This window comes from Balaenoptera physalus (genome assembly GCF_965194825.1).
Source record: "Balaenoptera physalus genome assembly, chromosome: 2".
Classification (NCBI taxonomy): Eukaryota; Metazoa; Chordata; class Mammalia; order Artiodactyla; family Balaenopteridae; genus Balaenoptera; species Balaenoptera physalus.
The window spans coordinates 27,729,925-27,756,080 of NC_138883.1; the positions used below are offsets into that span (position 1 = coordinate 27,729,925).

General features: G+C 39.6%; 2 protein-coding genes across 3 annotated transcripts in view; both read left to right on the top strand.

Annotated features, from left to right (window-relative positions):
* The window catches only part of TMED10 (transmembrane p24 trafficking protein 10), a 49,381-nt gene extending 45,960 nt beyond the window's left edge, over window positions 1-3,421 (top strand). Inside the window, exon 5 of the mRNA XM_082451896.1 lies at window positions 232-3,421. Coding sequence (XP_082308022.1) covers window positions 232-353 — 122 coding nt within the window. The 3' untranslated portion in view covers window positions 354-3,421. The remainder of the gene's footprint in view (window positions 1-231) is intronic.
* Window positions 3,422-9,753: 6,332 nt separating this feature from the next.
* The window catches only part of NEK9 (NIMA related kinase 9), a 36,741-nt gene continuing 20,338 nt past the window's right edge, over window positions 9,754-26,156 (top strand). Inside the window, exons 1-10 of one of the 2 annotated variants that reach the window (XM_082451578.1) lie at window positions 9,754-10,133; window positions 12,327-12,504; window positions 14,213-14,268; window positions 14,813-14,883; window positions 16,526-16,631; window positions 18,280-18,411; window positions 19,977-20,087; window positions 21,177-21,241; window positions 23,854-23,904; window positions 24,360-24,552. In XM_082451578.1, the coding sequence (XP_082307704.1) occupies window positions 9,915-10,133; window positions 12,327-12,504; window positions 14,213-14,268; window positions 14,813-14,883; window positions 16,526-16,631; window positions 18,280-18,411; window positions 19,977-20,087; window positions 21,177-21,241; window positions 23,854-23,904; window positions 24,360-24,552 (1,182 nt within the window). In that variant the 5' untranslated portion in view covers window positions 9,754-9,914. The remainder of the gene's footprint in view (window positions 10,134-12,326; window positions 12,505-14,212; window positions 14,269-14,812; window positions 14,884-16,525; window positions 16,632-18,279; window positions 18,412-19,976; window positions 20,088-21,176; window positions 21,242-23,853; window positions 23,905-24,359; window positions 24,553-26,156) is intronic. The other variant, XM_082451579.1, reaches the window with a different exon arrangement.

A 26,156-nucleotide genomic window follows, 5' to 3' on the forward strand; every position in this document is an offset into this window, starting at 1 on the left:
GTTGACCATATTCTCAGTCAGCTTTTAGTGTATCAAACTAATAGTACTAATCTTTGTAATTTTTAACATTTATGTATAGAATAATAAAAATTTAAGAAAAAAACTTATCTGAAGTCCTACTGTAAGGCCTAGGGGCAGAGTGAAGCTAATTAATTGCCTTTTCCCCCTGGCCGTTTTAGCCTACTGAGCCTCACTTCATTACATTTACACTGCTTTTGTTTTTTTTTTTAGAGTCCACAAACACTCGGGTCCTGTACTTCAGCATCTTTTCAATGTTCTGCCTCATTGGTCTAGCCACCTGGCAGGTCTTCTACCTACGTCGCTTCTTCAAGGCCAAGAAGTTGATTGAGTAATAAAGCCCAGTCTCCTCCCACCTTGTGTCTTAGCCAGCAGAACATCGCTGGGACGTGCGTGGCCTAAGGCATCCTACCAGCAGCACCATCAAGGCACGTTGGAGCTTTCTTGCTAGAACTGATGTCTTTTGGTGTGGGAGGACGTGGGTTACCACCTACACCCAATAAGTCAAAGAGGGACTTCTTTTTAACTTGGTAGGATTTGGACTGGTTTTGCAACAATAAGACTATTATAAGAGTCACCTATGACAAAAAATAGGGGTTACCTAGATAATGCCAAAGCCAGCATTTGTACTGGGTTTCCTCGTATGATCTGTTTGAACCATGTTTTCTTTCCTTCTCCCACTTGCTCACCAGCTTGGGCTTCCACTCTAGTTCTTTTACCAACATTTGTATGACCATGTTGAACTTGTTTCATTCTGATTGTCCTCTTTGGATTTCTGTGTGACAACACTATTAACTTTCTCTTGACCCTTAGCTGAAATGTTTAGATAGCTTCTGGTGATACCCTTTCATAATTTTATGTCTCTTGAAAGTGTAATGGATGTGACACCTCATAGAACTGAGCTTTGAACTGTAGATTACTCTTAAAGAAAATTTCATTTTAGAGAATTAAAATACTTGTGCTCAGCCGCTTGAACTTTTTCTTTTTGTGTATTTATGTGTGTTTAGTTCCATGCAGTTTTATCACATGTATGGATGTGTGACCACCACCACAAGATGCAGAACCGTTTCATCACATGGATCCCTTGGGGTACCCTTTTATAGCCACAGTCACCTCCTTCCTTAACCCCAAGCCCCAACCTCTGGCACCACTAATCTGTTCTCCATCTCTCTAATTTTGTCGTTTCAAGAATGTTATATAAATGGAATCACATAGTATATAACCTTTTGAGATTGACTTTTTTCACTCAGCATAGTGCCCTTGAAATCCATCCAAGTTGTTGCATATATCACTAGTTTGTTCCTCTTTATTGCTCATTAGCACTTCATGGTGTGGATGTACCACAGTTTAACCAGTCACCCACTGAAGGACATCGCTGTTGTTTTCAGTTTTGGGCCATTACTAATAAAGCTGCTGTGAACATTCATGTACAGGTTTTTATGTGAACATAAATTTTCATTTCTCTGGGATAAGTGCCCAATAGAGCGGTTGCTGGGTTATATGGTAAACACATGTTTATTTTTGTAAGAAACTGTCCTGCTCTTTTTTCGGAATGACTGTGTCATTTTACGTTCCCACTAGCAATGTATGACCAATCCAGTTTCTCCACATCCTCACCAGTATTTGCTATTTTTTTTTAAATTTTTTTAGTCATTCTGAGAGGCATGTGTAATGATATTCATTGTGGTTTTAATTTGCATTTTCCTATTAGTAAATGGTGTTGAACATCCTTTCATGTGTTTATTTGCCATCTGTATATCTTCCTCGGTGAAATATCTGTTCCTTTGCCCATTTTATGATTCGATTTTGTGTTCTTTTTACTACTGAGATTTTTTTTTAATTGAAGTATAGTTGATTTATACTATTGAGTTTGAGGAGTCCTTATATATCCTAGATACAAGTCCTTTGTCAGTTATGTGGTTGCTTAAATTTTTAACATAACTTCTACAAAGGAAAAAAATAAGTAAAATTTATGAAGACTTTACATGGCAAGTCACTGACTTAATTTCTGTTCTTATGTATTCCATCTAGAGAATTAGGACATATGAAGTATTAAAAAGTAACACATCTGGAAGGATCATGAATCGAGTAAATACCTGAAAATGTATGTTATAAAAGCAAATCCAATAATCACTTTGGGAATATGAGGTGCCTAAAGGCTAATACTAAGGTAAATAAGAGAAAGTGTGGACACGAGTGACCATGTTCATAAACAACAGTGAAAAATAACATCACTTGATATTTTCCCCACTTCTCCCAATAAAGTGGGTGGGAGTTTGTCCTTTCTGTAATCTCTTTTTTTTTAACCCTACTGACTGTTACAGGGCTTGTCCCATCGCAGTGACAAGCACTGCAGGACTTAGGGCTCTGCAGCTTGCAGTTAAGAAGCAGCATGTTGGAATTAACAGAGAACGGTGCTGTCATGACCTGGATAAAGTACAAAGGGGAAAGAGGGAGTGAGTTATGTTGTTAAACTCTCAGGCTGTTCTGTAAATGTTCCAGCTATTGTGAACCCAAAAGCCTTTTTTCCCCCTCTGTTGACTCCCTGTATGCATTCCTCTGGTGTGGCATAAAAGTAGTTCTTTCATTAATTTGTGCAACATTGCCATCTGCTGTTAAGAATTGATAGATACTGTTTCTGAGAACCTGGCAGCCAAATCTCACCATAAGGGCAGCAGATGTTGAGAAAGTCTATCTGTGGTATTACATATACTAAACAACAGAGGATACATCCAAGCAGGGAAGAGAATAACCAAATTTGTGAGTTAAGATCCATCTTTAGACGTTTAAAGGTGAAATACTGTTCTGTACCATTAGCCTAACAAGAAACTCTTTCATATTTCTGACTGGTGCCTTTCCCCTTTTTAAAAACAATGAAAGCTACTCAGTTGGTTATAGTCTTCTGTTCTGACAAAATGTCAAAGAAGAAGATAGGAGAGGAAAATATTTTATTTTGCTGATGTTTTGTTCCCAAATGTGACTTTGTGAAACTGAAATTCTTTCCTGTCCTTTCCTTTTACTCATGCCAAGACTACAAACTTGGAATTTGTGCTTTTGGTTTAAAGTTCATTGATATCACAATTTGATTTTATCTAAAAAGTAAAATTATTTGCCTTTGATAAAAGACTAGTGCAAGAGCAAATCAGCTTTAAAAACGAATATGTTATCTGCTTTCCTCCATTTTTGAACCTGTTATTCAACAAAGCCTGTAAATTATTGATGAAAATGATAGTTTTAAGTAAGCTTTGTTATACCATTGTCATAAACCCCTGTCATAAGCTGTTTTTCTGTTTGTTTAATGGAAAGAGGCATGTGGGATTTATGGATTTATACAGATTCACTTGTAAGTGTTGGATTGGGGATTTTTGTGTAAATTTTCTCAAATAAAGGCTAGCAGAAACTATTTTAGGTGTATTTTTCTGTTACTCTTGAGTATCTCTTTGTCTGGATTGGCAATAATTCCTCCATATTCCTCAGTATTAAAGTATGGCAAATTATATGTGACGAATTAGAGAAAAAATGTTTGTAATTTACTCCAGATGGATAAAGTTTATGTGAGCTCGTAAAAGTTTATTATACTTTATATATAAATGTATAAACTGTATATAATATCTATATTAAAATAATAATACTTAATTATACATGTTCAGAAAGACCAAATAGGGTTCTGTAAGCCAGGAATTCTCTGTAGCTTCTCTGTTTTAGAAACTGCTAGTGGAATTATTCCTACAGAGGGTCTTCTCCCTTTCCCTCAATTCTTAAAATACCCCTCCCAATTTAGAACCCCCCCCAGGACTTGCTTTTTTGACCCATCACATCTATGCAAAACCCCACTCCAGCAGGTAAAGGCCATTTTCTCCGTTCCTTTTACTTGCAGTTGAACCTTTTCCATAAAGCTTCTTTTTTTTTTTTAATTTTTAATTTTATTTTTAGTTTTGGCTGCATTGGGTCTTCGTTGCTGCGCGCAGCCTTTCTCTGTTTGTGGCGAGAGGGGGCTACTCTTGGTTGCGGTGCATGGGCTTCTCATGGTGGCTTCTCTTGTTGCGGAGCACAGGCTCTAGGCACGCAGGCTTCAGTAGTTGCGGCACACAGGCTCAGTAGTTGTGGCACACGGGCTTAGTTGCTCCGCGGCATGTGGGATCTTCCCGGACCAGGGCTCGAACCCGTGTGCCCTGCATTGGCAGGCAGGTTCTTAACCATTGCGCCACCAAGGAAACCCCATAAAGCTTCTTTTTAAGAGTCAACCTGAAGTGATTTACACATTGACTATCTGGCCTCTTATTTACCCTCTACCTCCATTCCCCCAAAAAACAGTTAATAAGTTATGTCAGTGAATCTGTAGTTTATAAAGTAGTGGTTCCCAACATTTAAGTGTTAATACTTTAACATCAAAAATGTCTTATTTCTTACTGATATTTTAGAGAACATAAATAATGAATGAATTCAGCAAAATGTGTAAGTGAATGTAAATTTAATTGTCTCAACAGTATATATGTTAAATGGTTGTACATGTTCTACAAATTATTAGCTATTCAGTCTGCTACAATGGTATCTCATATAGCATGAGCCCCATGAATAATATGAATTTTTCTAGTACCACATTTAAAAAGTAAAAAAAAAACAGTTGAAATTTATTTTCTTTTATTTTTTTAATAATTTTTATTGGAGTATGGTTGATTTACAATATTGTGTTTTTCTGCTGTACAACAAAGTTAATCAGTTATACCCGTACATATATCCATTCTTTTTTAGCTTCTATTCCCATATATGTCATTACAGAGTATTGAGTAGAGTTCCCTGTGCTATACAGTAGGTTCTCATTAGTTATATATTGATATTTTATATATAGTAGTGTATACATGTCAATCCCAATCTCCCAATTTATCCCTTTCCCCCTTGGTAACCATAAGTTTGTTTTCTACATCTGTGACTCTATTTCCGTTTTGTAAATAGGTTCATTTGTACCTTTTTTTTTTTAGATTCCACATATAAGCAATATCATGTGATATTTATCTTTCTCTGTCTGACTTACTTCACTCAGTATGACAATCTCAGGACTTCCCTGGTGGTCCAGTGGGTAAGACTGTGCTCCCAATGCAGGGGGCCCGGGTTCGATCCCTGGTCAGGGAACTAGATCCCACATGCATGCTGCAACTAAGAGTCCACATGCCGCAACTAAGACCTGGCGTGGCCTAAATAAATAAAATAAATATTTTTTAAAGTATGACAATCTCTAGGTCCATCCATGTCACTGCAAATGACATTATTTCGTTCTTTTTGATGGCTGAGTAATATTCCATTGTATATATGGTACCACATCTTCTTCATCCATTCATCTGTTGATGGACATTTAGGTTGCTTCCATGTCCTGGTTATTGTAAATATTGTGAAATTAATTTTAATAATACATTAAGTTTAATATATCCAAAATAGAATGTCAATAATGTCAATATAAAAATGTAAAAATGACTGAGATATCTAACAATCTTTGTTCCATATAAATTCTTTGAAATCTGGTTTGCATTTTGCAGCTACAACACATCTTACTTCAGACTAGCCACAATTCAAGTGCTCAGTAGTTTCGTGTAGCTAGTGGCTACCGCATCGGACAGTGAAGCTATAGACTTCGCTAAGTACTTTGGTAGTTTCTTTAATATTACCAGTAACTCTATGGCCCCTGGAAATCATCCATTCACAAGTGAGAACTTCTGCTATATAGCATCCTAATTATTCACTTGTTAAAATATAAAATGGAAATACTGTTTTTTACCGGAAGCACTTTAAAATCAGTTATACCTTTAAAATGGTGAGTATTTCTGGACTTATGAATATTCAAAAGTCAGATATTTAGTTTCATTTATATCTAGTACAATGAAGTACTGAACTTGAGTTTCTGTTTTGTATTCTCTAAGATGGAACAGGACATTTGTTAGGCTTTTTATCTATGCATTATAACTAGAACATAATATCAGGCTAAGCAAGTTATAGAAAACTGTCTAGTTCCATATTGCAAAGATGCCAGAAAAGTGAATTTTTAAGCTTTGGCTGAAACCTACTCAGCTTCTCTGAATGAAAGTCAGCACTTCTAGCTATAAGTAATTGTTTTTTCCATTCAACTCAAAAATCATTTATTGATCATCTGTTCTATTTAATGTGCTGAACTAAACTCTGGAGTAGACCCAGATGAATAAGCAATACCTATCCTCACTCAAAGTGCCTTCTAATTAATAGGAGGAGGTAGATGGAATGTCCTCTCTCCAGCATGATCTCCCTACTTTCTTTAGCCACCACTGACTTAACATTTTGGACATTCCTCCAGGAAGCCTTCACTAACCCAGCTAGTTTGGCTTGGAAGGGTGCCCCTCCTAAATGCCTTTCTAGAAGATTGTACTTTCCTTATAATAGCACTTATATACGGTTGTAATTGCCTGTTTATTTGTCTGTTATATGGATTGCAAGCTCCAGGAGAGTAGGAACCATGTTTATTTCGTTCTCTTGTAACCCAGCACCTGGCACAAGTTGGTACTCAGTGTTTATTGGATGAATGAATTGCAAGTTGAAAACTATCTGTACAATATAAGAACCCCGGAATGAAACCAACAAAAATTTTAACAGGGGTTATCAGTCAGTCAGTCTTGCATTTTGGTTTAAAAAATGTTATATATGTATGAAATAATAACGACCTGATATTCTTTCAACAAATAATTTTTAGGCCTATAATATCAAGCACTTTCTAGGCACTGATGATACATAGTTGTGAACAAGAGGGCAAAATCCAGGCTGTCATGGAGCTTATATGCCAATGAATGGAGATAACCAATAAAGTAAACAAACAAGACATCAATTTTATAGATAAACACTGTGAAGAAAATAAGGAGTGATGTGATCTGGTGGGAGAGCTGTGTTACTTTGCATCAGATTGGCTGTGAAAAAGAGATAGACATTTAGTTAAATACAAGCACAGCGTACGTAGATCATCATGAAGTCTGGTACAATAATAGAAAAAATGGATCCAGATCAAGGAGGACAGAAGTCCCTTGTACCCTCCTATTCAGACCCAAAGTGGAAGGTTATGCAGAGTGTAGGATATCATACTTTAAAAGGAACATTGATGAACTCTAGAAAGGTCAGGGGAATGTGAGCTCATTAGCTCTCATGCCCTTCACCCCATTCTACCAATTCTCTTCCTCCTGTATTTGCTGTCACTATCCACCTAAAAACCTAGATGTGAGTCTCCCGGACTCAGATTTGCCTCACCAACCATATCCTAACTGAGCACAAAGTTCTAAATGTTCCTCAGATGGATTTCTTAAATCTGGGCCCCTTTTCCACTCTCAGTGATAGTACCTCAGTGCTTGTCTCCCGGCCTCCAGTCTTTGTCTTCCATATTGTCATGAGAGTTCTTTGTAAAGTATAGCTTTGGTCTATGTAAGGTGATCATATTGGTTTTTGTCTGTGCTGGGCACATGAGCAAAAGAAGACTTACTAATTATGCGGGGGGGGGGGGCAGGTATAAATTGGGACATCCCCCAGCAAATCAGGACATATAGTCACACAAATCATATACTCCCCTGCTTAAAAATCTCCAATATTTTCCATTGCCCACAGGAAAAGCCAAATTCTCTAAATAAACGTTTGAGGCCTTGTCTTCTGCTTCTACCCCACATATGCCATGGCCTCCGGCCACACTACCTTCTCTTAGCCCCCAAACATCCTGCTCTCTGAAAGAGAGCTGGAGCCATGTTGCTGGGTTTGACTCCCAGCTCCCCTCACTACCTATGTAACACAGAGCAGGTTACTTAACCCTTCTCTCTCAGTTCCTTCTGTAGAATGGGAATACTATGAGGATTAAATGGGATTATACATAGAAAACCTTTATTTTTTTTTAATATTTATTTATTTAGGCTGGGTCCAGGTCTTAGTTGCAGCACGTGGGATCTTTGTTGCAGCATGTTTTAGTTGTGGCATGCCGGATCTTTTTTAGTTGCAGCACATGGGCTTCTTAGTTGCAGCATATATGTGGCATCTAGTTCCCCCACCAGGGATTGAACCCAAGCCCCCTGCATTGTGAGCGGGGAGTTTTACCCACTGGACCACCAGGGAAGTCCCAAGAAAACCTTTAGCATAGTGCCAGGAACATAACAATAAATGTTAGTTGTTATCTCTGTAGGACATATTCCCACAATTTTACGATTAAAAAGTAACCTTGGGGCTTCCCTGGTGGCGCAGTGGTTAAGAATCCGCCTGCCAATGCAGGGGACATGGGTTCGAGCCCTGGTCCAGGAAGATCCCACATGCCTCGGACCAACTAAGCCCGTGCGCCACAACTACTGAGACTGCGCTCTAGAGCCCGCGAGCCACAACTACTGAGCCTGCATGCCACAACTACTGAAGCCCATGCGCCTAGAGCCTGTGCTCTGCACACAACAAGAGAAGCCACTGTAATGAGAAGCCCGTGCAACGCAACGAAGAGTAGCCCCCGCTCACCGCAACTAGAGAAAGCCCCGCTCAGCAACGAAAACCCAATGCAGCCAAAATAAATTAATTTAAAAAAAAAAGTAACCTTGGAGATGTAAAGTTGCCCAAGGTCGCATAACTGATGGAACATGTTTTTCCACTGTATTGCAATTCTTTTAGTGACTTGAGGGCAGGGAGCACCTTTGCAGATTCCCCACCTCCAAATACAGTATCTGGCACTTAGTGCTCAAAGAATGTTGCATGAGGTCAGTTGGTCAAAGATTTGGAAAGACACGTGGAAGGAGAATGTGAAATCTGGAAAGAGTGTCAGGGGAGTTGACAAAATATTCTTGAAGTTATGTGGAAGATGGAGGGACCCAGCGTAGTCCTGGGTAGTTCTGGAAGAAACAACTGGGCCCACTGATTGAGATGACAGGAGGCAAGTATTTCCGCTGGGTGGGGGGGGGAAGGTATAAATTGAGGGGAAAAGGTATAAATTGCTTACTATACAAAGAGCACTGTGCGATGTTGGAAGGGACTGTTTCCCCCGTCACTGCCCTTGAGATAGGCCTGGCGCCCATCTGAGACTGGATGACCTCTGGACATCGAAACTGTCTGAGCCTAGAGTCTGTCATACAGAGTGAAGTCAGAAAGAGAAAAACAAATACCAAATACCATATGCTAATACATATATATGGAATGTAAAAAAAAAAAAAATGGTACTGATGAAACTAGTGACAGGGCAGGAATAAAGACGTAGACGTAGAGAATGGACTTGAGGACGTAGGAGGAGGGTAAGTAGCATGGACATATATACACAACCAAATGTAAAATAGATAGCTAGTGGGAAACAGCTGCATAGCACAGGGAGATCAGTTGGGTGCTTTGCGACGATCTAGAGGTGGGGGATAGGGAGGGTGGGAGGGAGGATCAAGAGGGAGGGGACCTGGGGATGTATGTGTGCATGTGGCTGATTCACTTTGTTGTGCGACAGAGGCTAGCGCAGTATTGTGAAGCAGTTATACTCCAATGAAGATCTATTAAAAAAAAACAAAACTGTCTGGGGACCTGGCCAGCAATCAGGGGAGGGGTCTGCAGACCCGTCGATGACGCCCTTGCCCCCGCCAGAGCCACTGGACTCCACACGGTCTCCACCAGGCGCCGCCAACCCCGCCCGAGGCCTCGCTTTCCCAGCCGGCCTGGAGGAAAAGCAGCCTTGCCGCTATGCTAAACGAGCGACCAGCAAAAGCGGAGGAAACCCCGCCGGGCCGGAAGCACCCAGAACTGCTTCCGGGTCAAGGGGGAAGGAGCCACCATGGACCCTGGCTGGGTGGCGGGGTGGCTGGGCTGACGGGGCCGCGGGCTGGCGTCTGAAGCGGGAGAGGCGCAGCGCCGTCAGCGCCGCCCGGGACACGCAGGCGGGTCCCTCGGCCGCCGCCATGTCGGTGCTGGGCGAGTACGAGCGACACTGCGATTCCCTCAACTCGGACTTTGGGAGCGAGTCCGTGGGTGGCGGGGACTCGGGCCCGGGGCCCAGCGCTGGTCCGGGGCCCCGAGCCGGCGGCGGCGCGGCGGAGCAGGAGGAGCTGCATTACATCCCCATCCGCATCCTGGGCCGCGGCGCCTTCGGGGAGGCCACGCTGTACCGCCGCACCGAGGTAGCGGCCCCCGGCTCCGGCCGCCCCCGCCCCTCCTGCGCGGCCCTGCTCTCCCTGCTCGTCGTCCTCGCTTAGTGTTAGGGCCCCGCAGGGTATTTGTTTCGGGGTCTTCATCACTCGTTCAACTCTCCTGCACTAGGAGTTCGTTAGAGCATTGGTTTTACTGACTGGTCGTTTTTGTTTAAATCAGGCAACTGAGCAAGTCATTGAACCTTCTCTGAGCCTTAGTTTCCCCATCTGTAAATTGGAGTTAGTGATAGCTACGTACCTTAAACGTAATATTTATTTTTTAAGGTTATTTTGAGAATCGAACAAAGATACTTTGCAAACTGTAAATTAAAGTAGTTTATGAATGTGAGGTATTGTCAAAACTTCCTTCCTATTATGCTGTACAGCTCTCCAAGGTCGAGGTGGAGAGGAGGGGATAGCTTCAAAATTCCCACATCCGTGGCAGCTCCCCTGCCTTTGCCATATCTTTATGTTCAGATATGAACACTCAGTTGGAGATTTTTCTTGAAGATCATGGGGAAGATTGTAACGTGTTAGTTTCTTCAGTGATTATCCAGCAGCGTTTATGCGTGGGAAATACTTTTTTATTTTGGTATATTCTAAGCCATTAGTTCTTAACTTTGGGAGGGCTAAGGACTCCTTTGAGAATCTAATGTAAACATGCCCTCCCCCCAGTCCACTACTGCACACATACAAGTCCTTTGAAGAGATTCGTGGATTACTGACCCTCAAGTTCAAAATGTATACTGATTAAAACCCTATACTGCGGAGTCTACTTCCAAAAACTAATCATAACAGGGTTTGATCACTAAAGTCTTAAAACTAGTTTTAGAATAGGTAAGCATCAATGAGAACTTGCTGGGGTTGCTGAAGGTGATTGATCTATCAGTGATCTATCTGTCTGCAGTTCTGGTGTGTGTTCCAAGGTACTTTTAAGGCTAAAAGATGGAGGAGGAGAGAGGTGGTTGCAAGATTAATGTATAATGTTAGAGTTACTGTTAGTATTCTGTTTTCTTATTTGTACTCAAAATACGGGAATGAGGAGATGAGCTTTGGTATTCCTATTTTATAGTTAAAGAAACTAAGATAGTATATTTAAGGACTTGCCCGCTTAAATTAGAAGCAAATCCTGGGCTAGAATGGCGTTTCACATCTTGTGCATGCCTTTCCATTATTATCATGTTGAACTTGATTACCAAGGTTGTTTTAAGTTTGATTGCACTTTCCTTAAAATTGCACAGTATTATCCCTAACACCAAATGTTTATTACATCTGTGAATTTACAGGGGTATAATTAGAAGCAGCCCTTTCCCTCAAGAAGCGTGTATTTCATTGGGAAGACATGTTAGTCTTGTTAGTGACAAATAGCATTTAAGTTGTATGTGTATATAAGGGGAAAAGAATGGACAAATATTTTAGTGTATGAGCTCTGAAAATTAAGGAAATGCCCAGTAGAAGGTTCATTGATCTTCCCCCAAAGTTTCAAAGGCCTAACGAAGCCATTCTAAAGGATAGGGAGGGTTATTTAGGTGGGGGTGCTCGCGGGCTGGGGAGCAGTATCTGTAAATAATTAGAGATATTATAAAACGGAGTGAATATTGGGAGCCACAGGTAAGTCTTCATGAATAGAGGAAAACATGATAACATAAAAGTGTCAGTAGAAACAGAGTTGCAGAATGGGACAGGGTGAGGAAACTGAACTCAGAGCCCTTAGACCTGGCTTATTCTTATCCAGAAAGGATAAATGACAATCACTAGAGAAATCTAAATTTATAAAATTAGAGGCAATTTTAACATTTCTATTTTACAAGAAACTGTGGTCAGCCATAGGTAACCATTTTCCTGTTCTCTATTTCTCCAATACAATCCTCATCATGACTAGCAGTCTTTCATAATGTCCCTCAATAGAATCTTTGAGACCTACCTCCATCCCATATTTTTTACCTGGAATTGACATCATGTAAATTAAGTGTAGAAACAATGTAACAGCATCTTAATGCTTTCCCAGGCCTGCAGTAAATTATGTTGCTTGGTTGTATGCAGAACCTTTTAAAGTCTGTTCATGTTTAATGGAAAGAAAGGAGTCAGTCTAGGAAGTTTTCTTTCTAGGCTTACAGATCTGGGTGTGGATTCATTTTCTGCCAGGCACGAGGAAAACATGATAGCTCTATTACTGTGTTACAGGATGACTCATTGGTCGTGTGGAAGGAAGTTGATTTGACCCGACTGTCTGAGAAGGAACGTCGTGATGCCTTGAATGAGATTGTTATTCTGGCGCTGCTGCAGCATGACAACATTATTGCCTACTACAATCACTTCATGGACAACACCACCCTGCTGATTGAGCTGGAATATTGTAATGGTAAGGTAGAATTCAGTGGGACTTCCTCCAGTGAGACATTCTTGTGCTTATACTTACCTTAAGGGGGAGAGAAAAAGAAGATACATATACAAAGAATAAGAACTTTAAATGGATTTCTAGAGTTTAAGAGAAATAGTTCAGGCCCTGGAGAGTTTTGAAATGATCTACAAAATGAGGGGAGGGATTTTTCCCCTGCATACTCAAATTCTCCTTTGTGATGATAATTCCATCTTCAAATTACTTGTTCAGTTGAATTTTACATTCATTTTTCAAGGTTTTTTCCTTATGAAATGACATTAGTCAGGCATTAGAGACATAGCATGGTTTGACACTTGATATAATATATAATGAAATGGCTTGATATATAATGAAATCTTGTAGGTAATATTTACTTATATTGACTTCAGCTAAAGCCATCCTATTGAAAAGTTCAAAGATCATAGCTGACTGAAAATGAAAATGATTTCTTTGAACCCTTTTGCTTGTAAAATAGCAGTATAGCCTGTTTGTTAAGAAAATAGACCCTGAACCCATATCCTAAGCTTCACTACTTTTTAGCTCTGTTATCTTGCATGAGCAACTTAACCTCTCTGTGCCTCAGCCTCCTTATCTTAAGTGAGCTTGTTGATAAGCAATAGTTACCTCCTAGGGTTGTTGTATGAAATGAATATGTAAAGCTCCTAGCATAGTACTTGATATGTAGCAAATTTTTGATAAATACTGTACAAGCTATTATCCTTATTACGTAAGAGAACCCCCAAAGCCCTTTCTTGAGCTGCATGCTAAAGAGGTCCCAGCATATTCTTGACTTAAATCTCTTAAGAGAAAGCTCCTAGACTTCTAACTTTCTTACTGGATTCTTGTGTACCATGATTGTTCCTTTGTTCAACCCTAAATGTATGAGATTATATTAGAAATTTTTGAAGTAGCAGAAGCCTCAAGTAGCTAACTTCCTTTGTGGTTAGGAGGAACTAGAACGAATGGTGTATTTATTGAAACTCTGAGTTACTAAATTGCAAGGGGAAAAAAGTTGTGAAACTTAACCAGGACTACAGTGTAAGTTGCAGCTGCAGGTAGGAAATAAAATGAACCATCATCATTTGCAGTCTGTATTACTTGATAATGAAAGGGAGAAGCAAATTCAGACTTACTCTGCAGGAAGGAGTTAGTAAAGGGAGTAATGATTGGATACAATCTAGAGTCTACCCTAAATTTTGGGAAACCTTTTCAGCGTGAAGTGGAAAGAAAAAGAAGTTGATGATATACACCTATATATACAAAACATCACATCACAGCTATAACCCAAATGTTCTAATAGTCACACTGAGAGAGTTGTTACCAAAATATTGCAGATTCCTTTAAAAGGAGTTTTGGAAAAGAAAATCATCTCATTTTGAAGACTTTCAAAGTAATTTTATAAATTAGGGTACTATAGAAAGTGTCTTTACTCTCATCGTTTCTAAAAATGCTGTACTTCCCGTTTTCGTATTGAGTCTCTTCTGTTAGGGAGGGGAATCTCTGAAGAATATTTCAGATATACTCCTTGACAGATGGGAAGAATTTTGTACCCATGTACCCAAGAGCTGAGAAGGAAGAAGGGGAATCTTTGAAGAGGAAGCAGAATCCTTCACTTACTGTGGCACCTGTTAAAACCCTAGGAGCGTTGATCTCTATTAAGCAATTCAAACCTGTTTCTTGTTTATTGCAGGAGGGAACCTATATGACAAAATCCTTCGTCAGAAGGACAAGTTGTTTGAGGAAGAGGTAATTCATATTTCTGTGGAAAGAAGCTAGAATTGTAATGTTGTGATTCTTGCATTCTAGTTCTGTATTTACTCTTACAACAATGAAGAGTGTTTTTTTCCTTTTATTCAGACTCCTTCCAGGCTCTGATTGATATTCATGAGAAAGGAAACCTCTAACAAGGAAGCTGTCTATAGCTGCTTCCTAAATGGTTTACCTCCACATCATGATTCTCTATGAGCTTTCTTTCCTGGTTCTATTACTGCATACTGGTATGCCCAGTTTTCTATACCTTTGCATTCTTCCTGGATTTCTTTCCACAAGTCTGCTTCATCATACTATATAACAGTATTGGAACTATTTTATAATGATCTGCTTTTTTTTTTTTTAAACCCCTACCACTTTTCTTTGCCTACTCAACCTACAAGCAAGAAATGTCAAGTCATGTTGAATCATAACCTCTGGTTGCAGCTTCATTTGTTTTGTGTGTTCGAGTGTGTGTGTTTATTTATATGGTTTTTTTGGTTTGTTTCCAGTCCAAGTATAATTTATTTTTTCTCTGCAGATGGTGGTATGGTACCTATTTCAGATTGTTTCAGCAGTGAGCTGTATCCATAAAGCTGGAATCCTTCATAGGTAATGAGTGAAAGAATGTGGGATGTATTCCTTTCCACCAATCCAACCCTCACCTTGGGTACCTCCCATCAGCACTATTATTTTCTTGATTAAGCAGTCAAGGCTTTTCCGTTGATATAATTTAGGAAGGAAACAGTGAGTAATGAGGGGCGTTATCTTCACTTCCTAAAGTTAAACTGTTTGTGATCTAGGAAGAACCTCCTTAGATGACCTTAACTAAGTACTGCTCAGTCATCTCTTTAAGAAGTATTTTAGAGGTGAGTTCATTAATTCATCAGTAAAGCCTAGAAAGCCACTATAAAAGTGGTATTAGATTGGTTGGAACTCATAGTAAATGTTTTCTCTGAGCAATAAAATGGGCAATTGTTTTTAATTTTATAATTAAGTCTTTTAATTTAAGTAAAAAGGGCTTCCGTGGTGGCTCAGCGGTTAAGAATCCGCCTGCCAATGCTGGGGACACGGGTTCAAGCCGTGGTCCGGGAAGATCCCACATGCCACGGAGCAACTAAGCCCGTGTGCCACAACTACTGAGCCTGCGCTCTGGAGCCCGTGAGCCACAACTGCTGAGCCCACGTGCCACAACTACTGAAGCCCATGCGCCTAGAGCCCGTGCTTCGCAACAAGAGAAGCCACCGCAATGAGAAGCCTGCACACCGCAACAAAGAGTAGCCCTCGCTCACCACAACTAGAGAAAGCTCGCATGCAGCAACGAAGACACAATGCAGCCAAAAATAAATAAATAAGTAAATAAATAATTTAAGTAAAAAGCTTATTCATTTTGTACAATTAATTATGCAGTTTTACCAGAGCTTTGGCCAGGGGAAACAGCTTTCTATTCACTTCTAGCTATAGGAGAGAACCATTATAAGAACATTTCCACGTCATTATACCCTGCTTAAGTGAGTCATGGATCATTGTTAGAGATTAATGTTAATACACTAGCATTTCCCTTTTTATTGGTTTGTCCATTCAGTTACCATATATTTCTTGATAGCTGTCAAGTGGCTACAGTTGTGTATTGTTACTTTCTTTTTGACAAAGAATATTGTTCTGTTTTTTTCACATCTTTCAGTAAAGGAAGCCAGAGTATGAACTAGACACAGTTTATTTGTGTTACTTATGGTCAGTTCATCTTTAGAAAGATAGACAGTGATTTTATTTAGATGACCTACATAGCCTAATCATTTTGCTGCTGGGATGTGCTATCTCTTCTGTTCTCTTGCGTTAACAAATTTGAAACTTTGGCACCAACCAAGTGTTAAAATTGCCTTGATAATCACTTATTTCAAGGCACAAGTGTTAATTGAAGAGGCAGTACACCTTATAGGAATTATGATTACCTAGGGCACCATTTTTTTTTTGGTCTGACCCTCTCAACTTTTCCTAAAGACTTCAGTGTTTTGGGGGACATGCCTGTGCTGCAAAGCCATGGAGGATGAAGTTAATTCTCTGCCTCCACTCCCCCAAGTCCCCTTCTCAATGTTAAAATGTATGAGAAAGTGATGACCACTCTTTGGGATCCCGTAACAGCCTGAGCAGTGGTAACACACTCTTTTTATTTTGTACTAATTTTGGGCGGGAAGGGGGATGAGATAAAATAGTTGAGTATATGGGTTTAATATACAGCATCTTTTTTTTTCAGAGATATAAAGACATTAAATATTTTTCTGACCAAAGCAAACCTGATAAAACTTGGAGATTATGGCCTAGCAAAGAAACTTAATTCTGAGTATTCCATGGCTGAGACGGTAAGTATGTGTTATCCTTGACTTGGTTGGTTTTGTTTTGTTTTTTGGTGGCGCTACGCGGCATGTGGGATCTTAAGCAAAGTCCTAACCACTGGACCGCCAGGGAATTCCCCGCAACATAGTTTTTTTCTGTTCCTTTCCTGCACTGTGAGATATAACTATACCCCCTAAATTTTGCACACTTTTCTCAATATTTTTGCAAGTTCTCCATACTTATAAAGCAAGTCTTCAGGAGTCTTTTTCCTGGACCCACTAACAGTCATTTACATGCTCAGGTATTTTTTTCAAGAGCCATTGTCCACATAACAGCTCTGACATCATTGCCCTTTCCAACACTGACTAGAGACTTTTCTAAAAGCAATAAAATACTTTACCATTTTTTCCAGCCTAGGATCTTTAGTAGATTTCACTTTATCTCTCATTTAATGTTTGTTCTTAGGGTGTTAGACATCTCTTGTGTTTCCTTTGAGTTTTTTCTGGTTCAGAAACCCTATATTACAAATAAAGGCTGATGCCCAGAGAACAATCTCATCTTTAATATGATACACAGTCTGAACCGCAGAGCTCCCTTCTTACCTAATCCTATGAAAGACCATTTGTAAAGAGTAGACATAAGCTGATCTTTAAAGACAGTGACCTGGTCCTTCTAGGACTTATAAAACCCAATTATTACTCTTCTGGTTTCACAATGCTTTGTCTTTAAAAGAACTTGAAAATGTAAATTAATTTTGTCCTGATGATTATTTTTGATAATGTTGGGATGTGCCTGCAAGCAATCTAGAAACATCCAAGGATACTGATAGCCAAGGTTGGGAGTCGGCTTCAGGGACTCAGTTTGCTTGTATGACGGTGCCATATTGAGTTTCTGAGGAAGTAGTCATGTTGTTGCATGGATTTTTCTCATCAAGAGTAATCTGATAAAACCAAGATTTAACTTTTTTAAGCCAGTTAAATGCAAAGAAGGAACGATATGAAAATTTATAAATGCCATGTAAGCCATCTGAAAAACTGCTTTGCCTTGCTGATGAAGGATGGCTATCAGTTTTACTAGAATTTCCAGGGTACTCATTGTCTGTCATCTTGGGAGAGGCCTGACCTCCATTCAGGGCATTTTTTTTTCCTTCCAACACATTCTTGAACTCAGAAGGTCTTTTTAAATTTGTAAGAAATTGACTAGCTGTGTTAGTATTACAAATGTTAAATTGAGCCATTTACAAAGTTTCACTACTATGCATTTCAATTAGAACTTTTAACCCGTTTATTCAATTATCATCTCCCCACTACCAGTTTTTTTTTCTCCATTAGTGAACTTTTACCAAGTATGCTTTTTACAAAGTCTGTGAAGTCTTCAGTGGGTCTTGAATGCCTAAATCCTCTGTGATCCAGGAATCACGGAGCTTTTCTGTCTCCCAAATTACCATAGGTCTTTACCACAGAGATTGTCCCTTTATAATTGGCCCAAGAGATCTGATATGAATAAGATTTCTCCTCATAGTGGCATCATCTCATAAAAACCATTTTGGGATATGCTGATGAATGTTTTGTAATGGTTATCACTAATTCTAGGAAATTTAATTTAGTTGTTGAAATATTAATATAGTTACCTCAGAAAAGAAGTCATTTTTTGATTGCTTTCTTTGTTGTTCAGCTTGTGGGAACTCCATATTACATGTCTCCAGAGCTCTGCCAAGGAGTTAAATACAATTTCAAGTCTGATATCTGGGCAGTGGGCTGTGTCATTTTTGAACTGCTTACGCTAAAGAGAACGTTTGATGCTACAGTAAGTTGATGTATCATCCCTGCATTGTCCTTGCAAATGGTACAGCTTGGTTGAGAGAATCAACTTTATCCCTGAGCTTCTGATTTCTTGAACAGAAATCAGCTATAGGAAAAATAACCAGTATTCAGGCACTGGCTTAGTAGTGTATTACTAAAATTCTATAGACAAGATTTATTTCCAACTTGAATTCCCCACTGAAATAATCATAATCAAGTAGTTTGAGCACGGTCCTTGAATCCATTGACTGTAATTTTAAAACTGGCTCTAGGATCGACTGTGTGATGCAGCAATTTAGATAAGCCATTTCATTTCTTACGCTTCAGCTACATCATTTTATAAAAGCTAAGGCAAGTTATATAATACTCATTAAAGTGTTTTGATCTTTTTTATGAAAAATTACACCCTGACTCTTACTAAAGATTGCTACTGTTTTATAAACAACAAATCCCTTTAAGTCTCTTTTCTTCTTAAGTAAAGCCCAGTATAAAGCAGTGCTTCTCAAACTTTAATATACATAGGAAATCACCTGGGCATCTTGTTAAAATGCAGACTCTGTTTTAGTGTATCTGGAGCGAGGCCTGAGATTCTGCATTTCTGACAGACTCCCAGATGATGCTGACGCTACTCGTCCATGGATCACAATCTGAGTAGCACAAGTGGATTCACATCCAATATCCTGCAAGCCAGATGTGAGAACTTAGGCAAATCACTTCATCTCTTTCATCCTCTATTTCATTAGCTATAACAAGAGAAAAAAATACATATTCCTCTCATAGAGATGCTCTGCTAATGTATATGAAAATGCAAATGTAAGATAATGCAGAATTCTTTGGCCTTTTATGAGACCTGTTTATTTTTCTAAGTCCTGAAGTTTATTCTGATCTGTCATCTAGTTCTCTTAAATAACATAGTGGAAGGAAAATGAGTTTTGGAGTCAGATAGACCTTGGTTGAAATTATGGCTCCATTTTTTACTATCCGTGTAATCTTGGGCAAGTTACTTTACGTCTCTGAATTGGTAATGATAACCTTGCATGTTGTTTGCAAGGGTTAAAAAACATTATATGTGCAACTTATGTTTCTATTGGTCTCAGTAAAGGTGTGGTGGCACTGTTATAATAATTTCTTATCATTATGAACTTATTATTCATTGCCTTGTCTGTTACAGCAGAGTATCACCTGTATAACCATTATTAGGATATATAAATTAGGAGGCAAATTAGTTGGCAAAGGACATACTTAAAGCCAAGAAGCATAGCTAACCTTGCTTTCCTTTTTCTTAGGATTCAGTTGAAGGGTCAGATTATAATATACTCTGAGTATTATTCTATTGGTCACATAGTCATACCCCATGTTGGCCAGTTGGCTTCATTATCTGACAGCAGTAGTGCATCCCTAACCATTTCTTGCTGATGTATACCAAAAGTTGTAAAAAGAAGTCAGACCCAATTCAGAACTATTGCCATTTCTTTATATGATAGTCACAGACATCTCAAAGCCCCTACTAGTAGATTATAATGTCATCTTTATATAACCAAGGACAATACAATAATCATTTTCTCATAGAACCCACTCAACTTGTGTGTGAAGATTGTACAAGGAATCCGGGCCATGGAAGTTGATTCTAGCCAGTACTCTTTGGAACTGATCCAAATGGTCCATGCATGCCTTGACCAGGTAAGCGTGACTTAACATATTGATTTCAGTTCAGTGCTTTCCCTTCCAGCCTCAGTGTTTGGAGTATGGCATAGATGAACCTGCACAAAACCACGTCCACTTCCCCAGGGTAGGATGTATTTGTGGCTATATCCGGGAGAATAGGCATTGGCAGTTCATGATAGTTGTGTGCTTCAGTCAACAAATTCTTCCTTTACTAATTTGCGAAATGAATTTACCATCTAAATTGTGCTCCATTTTTTATGATCAAGATTAATTTTTTAAAATTGATTTTATAAAATAATAGTTAGAGGTAATTTAGAATTCCTAATGTGCAGAATGTATACAGTTCTAAATGTCACAGTTGCCTTGCAGTGCAGTTCTAGGTCAGTATTATTCAAAGGTGGTCCAGGAGCCACAGGCATTAGAATCGCCAGGGGATGGGGGATTTTTACAAGAAGAAAATGAAGATTCCTGGGCCCCACTCCAAACTGACTGGATCAGAACCTCTGTGGATAAAGCCCAGAAATCTTTATTTGTAACAGGTACTCCAGGAGATTCTTATGTACTATGTATACTGAAATTTGAGAACCACTGCCCTAACAGTTAAAACAAGTGAGGAAGGTGCATTCTCATTCACATATAAGTGTTGATGATAGTGAGCATGAAGCATAGAATGTGACATAAGAAACAGGTTTTTTGAAACAGAAGGAGGATATACAGTGATCTTTGAATAACAAACCTACAGCCTTCTAAGAGGAAGTAAATGTGTCTTTAGATCCCATTTTGCCCATTCCATTTATTTATTTTTCTATTTATCTATCTATCTATCTATCTAAATATTTATTTATTTATTTATTTTGGCTGCACCAGGTCTTCATTGTGGCGTACGGGATCTTCATTGCGGCATGTGGGCTTAGTTGGGGCACATGTACTCTTAGTTGCGGCATGCACACTTCTTAGTTGCAGCATGCATGCAGGATCTAGTTCCCCAACCAGGGATCAAACCCGGTCCCCTGCATTGGGAGCATGGAGTCTTACCCACTGGACCACCAGGAAGTCCCTTGTGCATTCCCTTTAAGTTAAAACTAACCCACTGATACTTTTTAGGATCCTGAGCAGAGACCCACTGCAGATGAACTTCTGGATCGCCCTCTTCTCAGGAAACGCAGAAGGTAAAGAACAAAGAAGTTGCTTCATTTTCTTTCTGTAGATGGCTGACTGACTATTAGAAGCCTGACCAGAGTACTACAAAGAGAGAGTGGTGTTTCCTGACTTTGCCACTCTGCTGCTATTTTCTTCCAACATCTCTGCTTTCATTGCTTGATGTAGTTCCTGACTTTCACCTCCTTAACCTGTGCTACTTTGTTCTAAATTGATACTGATGAGACCCTAGAGCCCTTCACTCCTCCCCATCTTCTGTGAGTTCTAATCTAGAGTTTGGGCACTAGAGTGTAGTAATTAAGAGAGGAGGGCTCTGGACTCAGACATCCTTATGTTTGTATCTGAGTTGTGTCATTATCTTTGTCAAGTTATTTAACATCTCTGTCCCTTAGTTTTCTCTATAAAGTGAGGTGGGGTGAGGATTAAAGGAGGTAATGCATATAAAGTGCTCAGCCCAGGGCCTGGCACAAGGTGCTCAACAATTGTTGGATAGTAGTGTGGGTTTGGACCAGGCCTTTGCTTTTCAGTGCATTTGTTTAGATGGTAGATTGCAATTGGATGGGTCCTCTTCAGATACCTTTTGCCCGTTTCCTGTAGTCGAGGTTGATTGATTCCTGACAGGTTATTTCCTGAGGTTTATTTAGTGTTAAAGGTCTCTAGAGGTAGGAAGAAGGTCCTTTATCCCGCACTTTTTGTAGGAGGCTTCAAACCCTAACTCAAAGGAAGAGGTGTTCTTCATCCTTCTTAAATGCTCTAGTCTCTGTTTCATCCTATTATACTATTTTTGCCTAACAACTCTTCTTCCTCCTCTACCAGTTCTTTGTTTTTGAGTCTTCCCAATATTCAAACATGTACTGTGCTCTTTTTCAAGTGTTGCCCTTAGATGCATTAAGTGTATACCTAATTCCATAATGTCTGCTGTTTGGTCAGTAACCTTTATTCTGTTGTATTAAATTAATCTTTTCTGGTTCTCCAGTTGATCTCCAGCCAGTGTTTTAGTGCATAGAATTATGTATAATACTCCAGATGCAGCACTGTAACCTTCCATTTATGTTCTATTCGTATTCAGGCAATATCACCCTCTAGGGCTGGTTAAGCATATTCTAATTCTTTATCTGGCTTATTTTCCAACAATATAATCACTGTTTAAATCTTTTATTTAAATATTTCCGTTGATAATGCAATTTTTATTGAGAGAGTTGGAGATTTACATGTAGTACTTTGTTAGAACTTTGTTCTTTGATGGAAAAACAGAAGACAAAGAGCTTTCCAGATAAAGCACAGACACAGGGAATTGTGGAAGTATTCAGGAAGCACTAAGTCCTGTTTGGCTAGAGGTTCTAGACCTGGCGTTCTCAATAGCAACACCTCAGGAACTTTAAAGAAAATGCTGGTTCTTTTTTTTTTTTTTTTTTTTTTTTAATTTATTTGTTTTTATTTATTTGCGGCTGTGTTGGGTCTTTGTTTCTGTGCGAGGGCTTTCTCTAGTTGTGGCAAGCGGGGGCCACTCTTCATCGCAGTGCGCGGGCCTGTCACTATCGTGGCCTCTCCTGTATGCGGAGCACAGGCTCCAGACGCGCAGGCTCAGCAATTGTGGCTCACGGGCCCAGTTGCTCCGCGGCATGTGGGATCCTCCCAGACCAGGGCTCGAACCCGTGTCCCCTACATTGGCAGGCAGATTCTCAACCACTGCGCCACCAGGGAAGCCCGAAAATGCTGGTTCTTAAGCACCACCCCAGGTCTTCAGCTATAATTGATTTAGGCAGAATGAGAACCCTGAGTTAGAACATGGGAGTGGATACAGGGAAGGAAGGCTGGAAAGGTAGACAGAGAATGTTGAATGCCAGATGAAGGAATCTGTGCTTTATTCAAGGAATAGTACGGAAGTGTTGGATATTTATGAGAGGGCAGTTCATGTGATGAGAGATGCGCCTTAGGAAGAGTTATTTAGCAGTACGAATATCAGTGTTAAATCAGTATAGGACTGATTAAAGTGGATTAAAACTGTGGTGAGACCAATTAGGTGCTACCACAGCCCAGTTGGGAAGTAAAGCTGCCCAGAACCAAGGTGGTGAGACTGGGAAGGAGACGTGAGTAAAAGGGCATTGTATAAGTAGAATCTATAAAACTTGAATATTGAAGAAAGGAAGACAGCTGAGTCCAAAACCACTGAAGTTTTAAACCTAGTTCACTGGGAGAATAGAGGGTGCCCGCTATAGAATTAGGAGAGTCAGAAAGAAAAGCTGTATTGGAAAAAGATAATGAGCTGAGCTTTAGAGATGTTGAGTTTAGGGAGTCAGTGAGCAGACTAAAGGAAGATGTCAGCAGGTTCCTAAAATGAGCATCAGAGGTTCTCAAGGCTCTCTGGTCCGGCCTGGAACATTCCTCAGAGACAGAAAACAAATGGCCCCAGACTACTGGCCCCCTTGTATTTAATGAATTGTCTAATGCTAGGCCTATAGAACTGTTTCAGTTGTATCGAGGTACTTTCCTAAAAGTATTGTAACACTGTGGGAGGCATATGGTTTATAGAAGATTAAGTCTGTGAAAGGTTTTAAAGAGACACTAGTGCAATATAGGAACCTATTATTTCTCTCATGTATCTTTGCTTTTCTTTTGGTAGAGAGATGGAGGAAAAAGTCACACTGCTTAATGCACCTACAAAGAGACCAAGGTAATGCTCAAGAGACTCTTGAAAAGTAATATATCTTAAATTACCACCAGGGGGTCTTCCTTTCTTGGGTCTGGACATTGTTTGATCCCAGTAAGAAGCCTTTGGCATCCTTTCAGAAGGCAACATCTGCTTAAATGTCAAATAGTCATGTCAGAGAAAAAGAAAGCTATAATTTTACCCTCATGCTAAAGTGGACATCATTATCATGATGAATGTTGAAAAGTTGAAAAGTGTAGGTGTTATGGATCAGACTGGTATCTGATCTGGCTGAGCTGTGATGAAGCCTTAAGGCAGGAATTTTAAAGCCTGCTATGATAGAGGGTTGAAATAAGTTGTCGAGAAAGAACATACTTTCTCATACCATAATTGGCAGTTCTCAGGGAAAAGACTGGAAGCATTTTTCTTTGATATAATTTTTATGTTAAATGTTCCTTTGTTCTGGGGGTTGTCGGCAGGTCAAGCACTGTGACTGAAGCACCCATTGCTGTGGTAACATCCCGAACCAGTGAAGTCTATGTTTGGGGTGGTGGGAAATCCACTCCCCAGAAACTGGATGTCATCAAGAGTGGCTGTAGTGCCCGGCAGGTGTGTGCAGGGAATACCCACTTTGCTGTGGTCACAGTGGAGAAGGAACTATACACCTGGGTGGTAAGTGAAAGCTACGTACTTTAGAACAGTGACGTGCGCCTCATTGTTTACTGGGCCCAGGATGTCTAAGAATTTTGTTGGTTGAACATGTGCTGCAGAAGTGGCAGCATGGGATGATGGGATGTAAGCTCTTTTGAGAGTAGGGATTTTGTCTGTTTAGTTCACTGATGTATCCCCAATACCTGGTACATGTTAAGTCGCTTATAAATGTTTTTTGAATGAATGAATGAAAGAGAGAGAAAGAAGGAGAGAAAGAATTAAAAGGCTTGGACTCAGGAGATTGGATTCTCATTTACCACTGGGTGATTTCAGAAGGTCACTTAATTACTCTGTTCTATTACCATGCATTTCAGAGCAACTCATACCTGTGAAATAGCTTTGTAAACAAATGAAGCAGTGTACCATGTCAGGAAAATTCTAAGACCTCCGTCAGTGATTGAAGGTGGAATATCTTGAGTAGAATTTTCCTTTGTTCACCTCTAGATTCTATCCTCTCTCTCACTTCGAACAAACTGCCTCTATTTGTTGTCTCTTTTCTTATCTCCCACTCATTCCTCATTCACCTACAGTGCAGCTTCTATCCCTCCACTCAATTGAAACTACTCTTGACAAAATGACCTATAAATTGTGAAAATAAAACAGATAGGTACACTTGAGTCCTTGCTTGATCTCCTGTAGTATTTGACATAGCTGGTCACTCCCTCCTTCTTGAAGCCTGGTCTTCCCTTGGCTGCCGCAAGAGCATGTTCTCTTGACTTTGCTCCTGTCTCTTCCGCTGTGCCTTCTCAGGCTCACTTCAGGCTGCTTTTTCTTTACCCGACCTTGTCTTATCTTAGGTTCTCGGTTCTTCCCACTCTTCCTCCTTCCTGCTCTTCCTCCTTCCTGAGGGAGCTCATTTTTTCCAGTAGTTTCAGATAACTTCTCCATGAGGACAGGCTTTATATCCCCAGTGTGTGACAGAGTAGACACTCAACTATTGGATTGAGAGAAAGAATGAGTGATTTGGCCTCTGTTATAGAGTTTTAACTTGCTGTTATTTCCTATAATCCTCTCACTTAAAGAACTAGTTTCTGGGGGGCTGCCAGAGGTGGATTGAAATTAGTGCCTTAAAAAACATTTGTGTAAGGACTTACAGTTGAGTTATTGAATGGGAAGAATTACTTATGTCTTTAAAACTGTTGAAAAGTCATGTAGGACTATTCTCAGTGCTTTATAGCAGCGTCTTTGATGTAACCAGATTCCTTATGACGGTTACGTATTTCAGGGAAACTGTGACCAAAATTTGTAAAACTTTTATAAGGATTTCCAAGAGGCTGTACTCCTGTAAAAAAACAATCAAATTAGACTGCATAAAGAATTTTTTCATCATCACCCATAATTAAATAGACAGTTCACCTTAGACTTGAAGAAGAAAGACAAAATTGAGAATGGGTCCTTTTAAGGCCCGATGGATATCAGTCTGGATACTTTAAAAATCTTTATCTGTTGGCAGGGGTTTTTTACTATCTACCATTAAAAGGTTTAATCCTCTTACCTTTTTTTTTTCCCGTTTCTATATTTCCAACTGATTTTTTTCCTACTGTTTTTCTTAATAAGAAGTGATA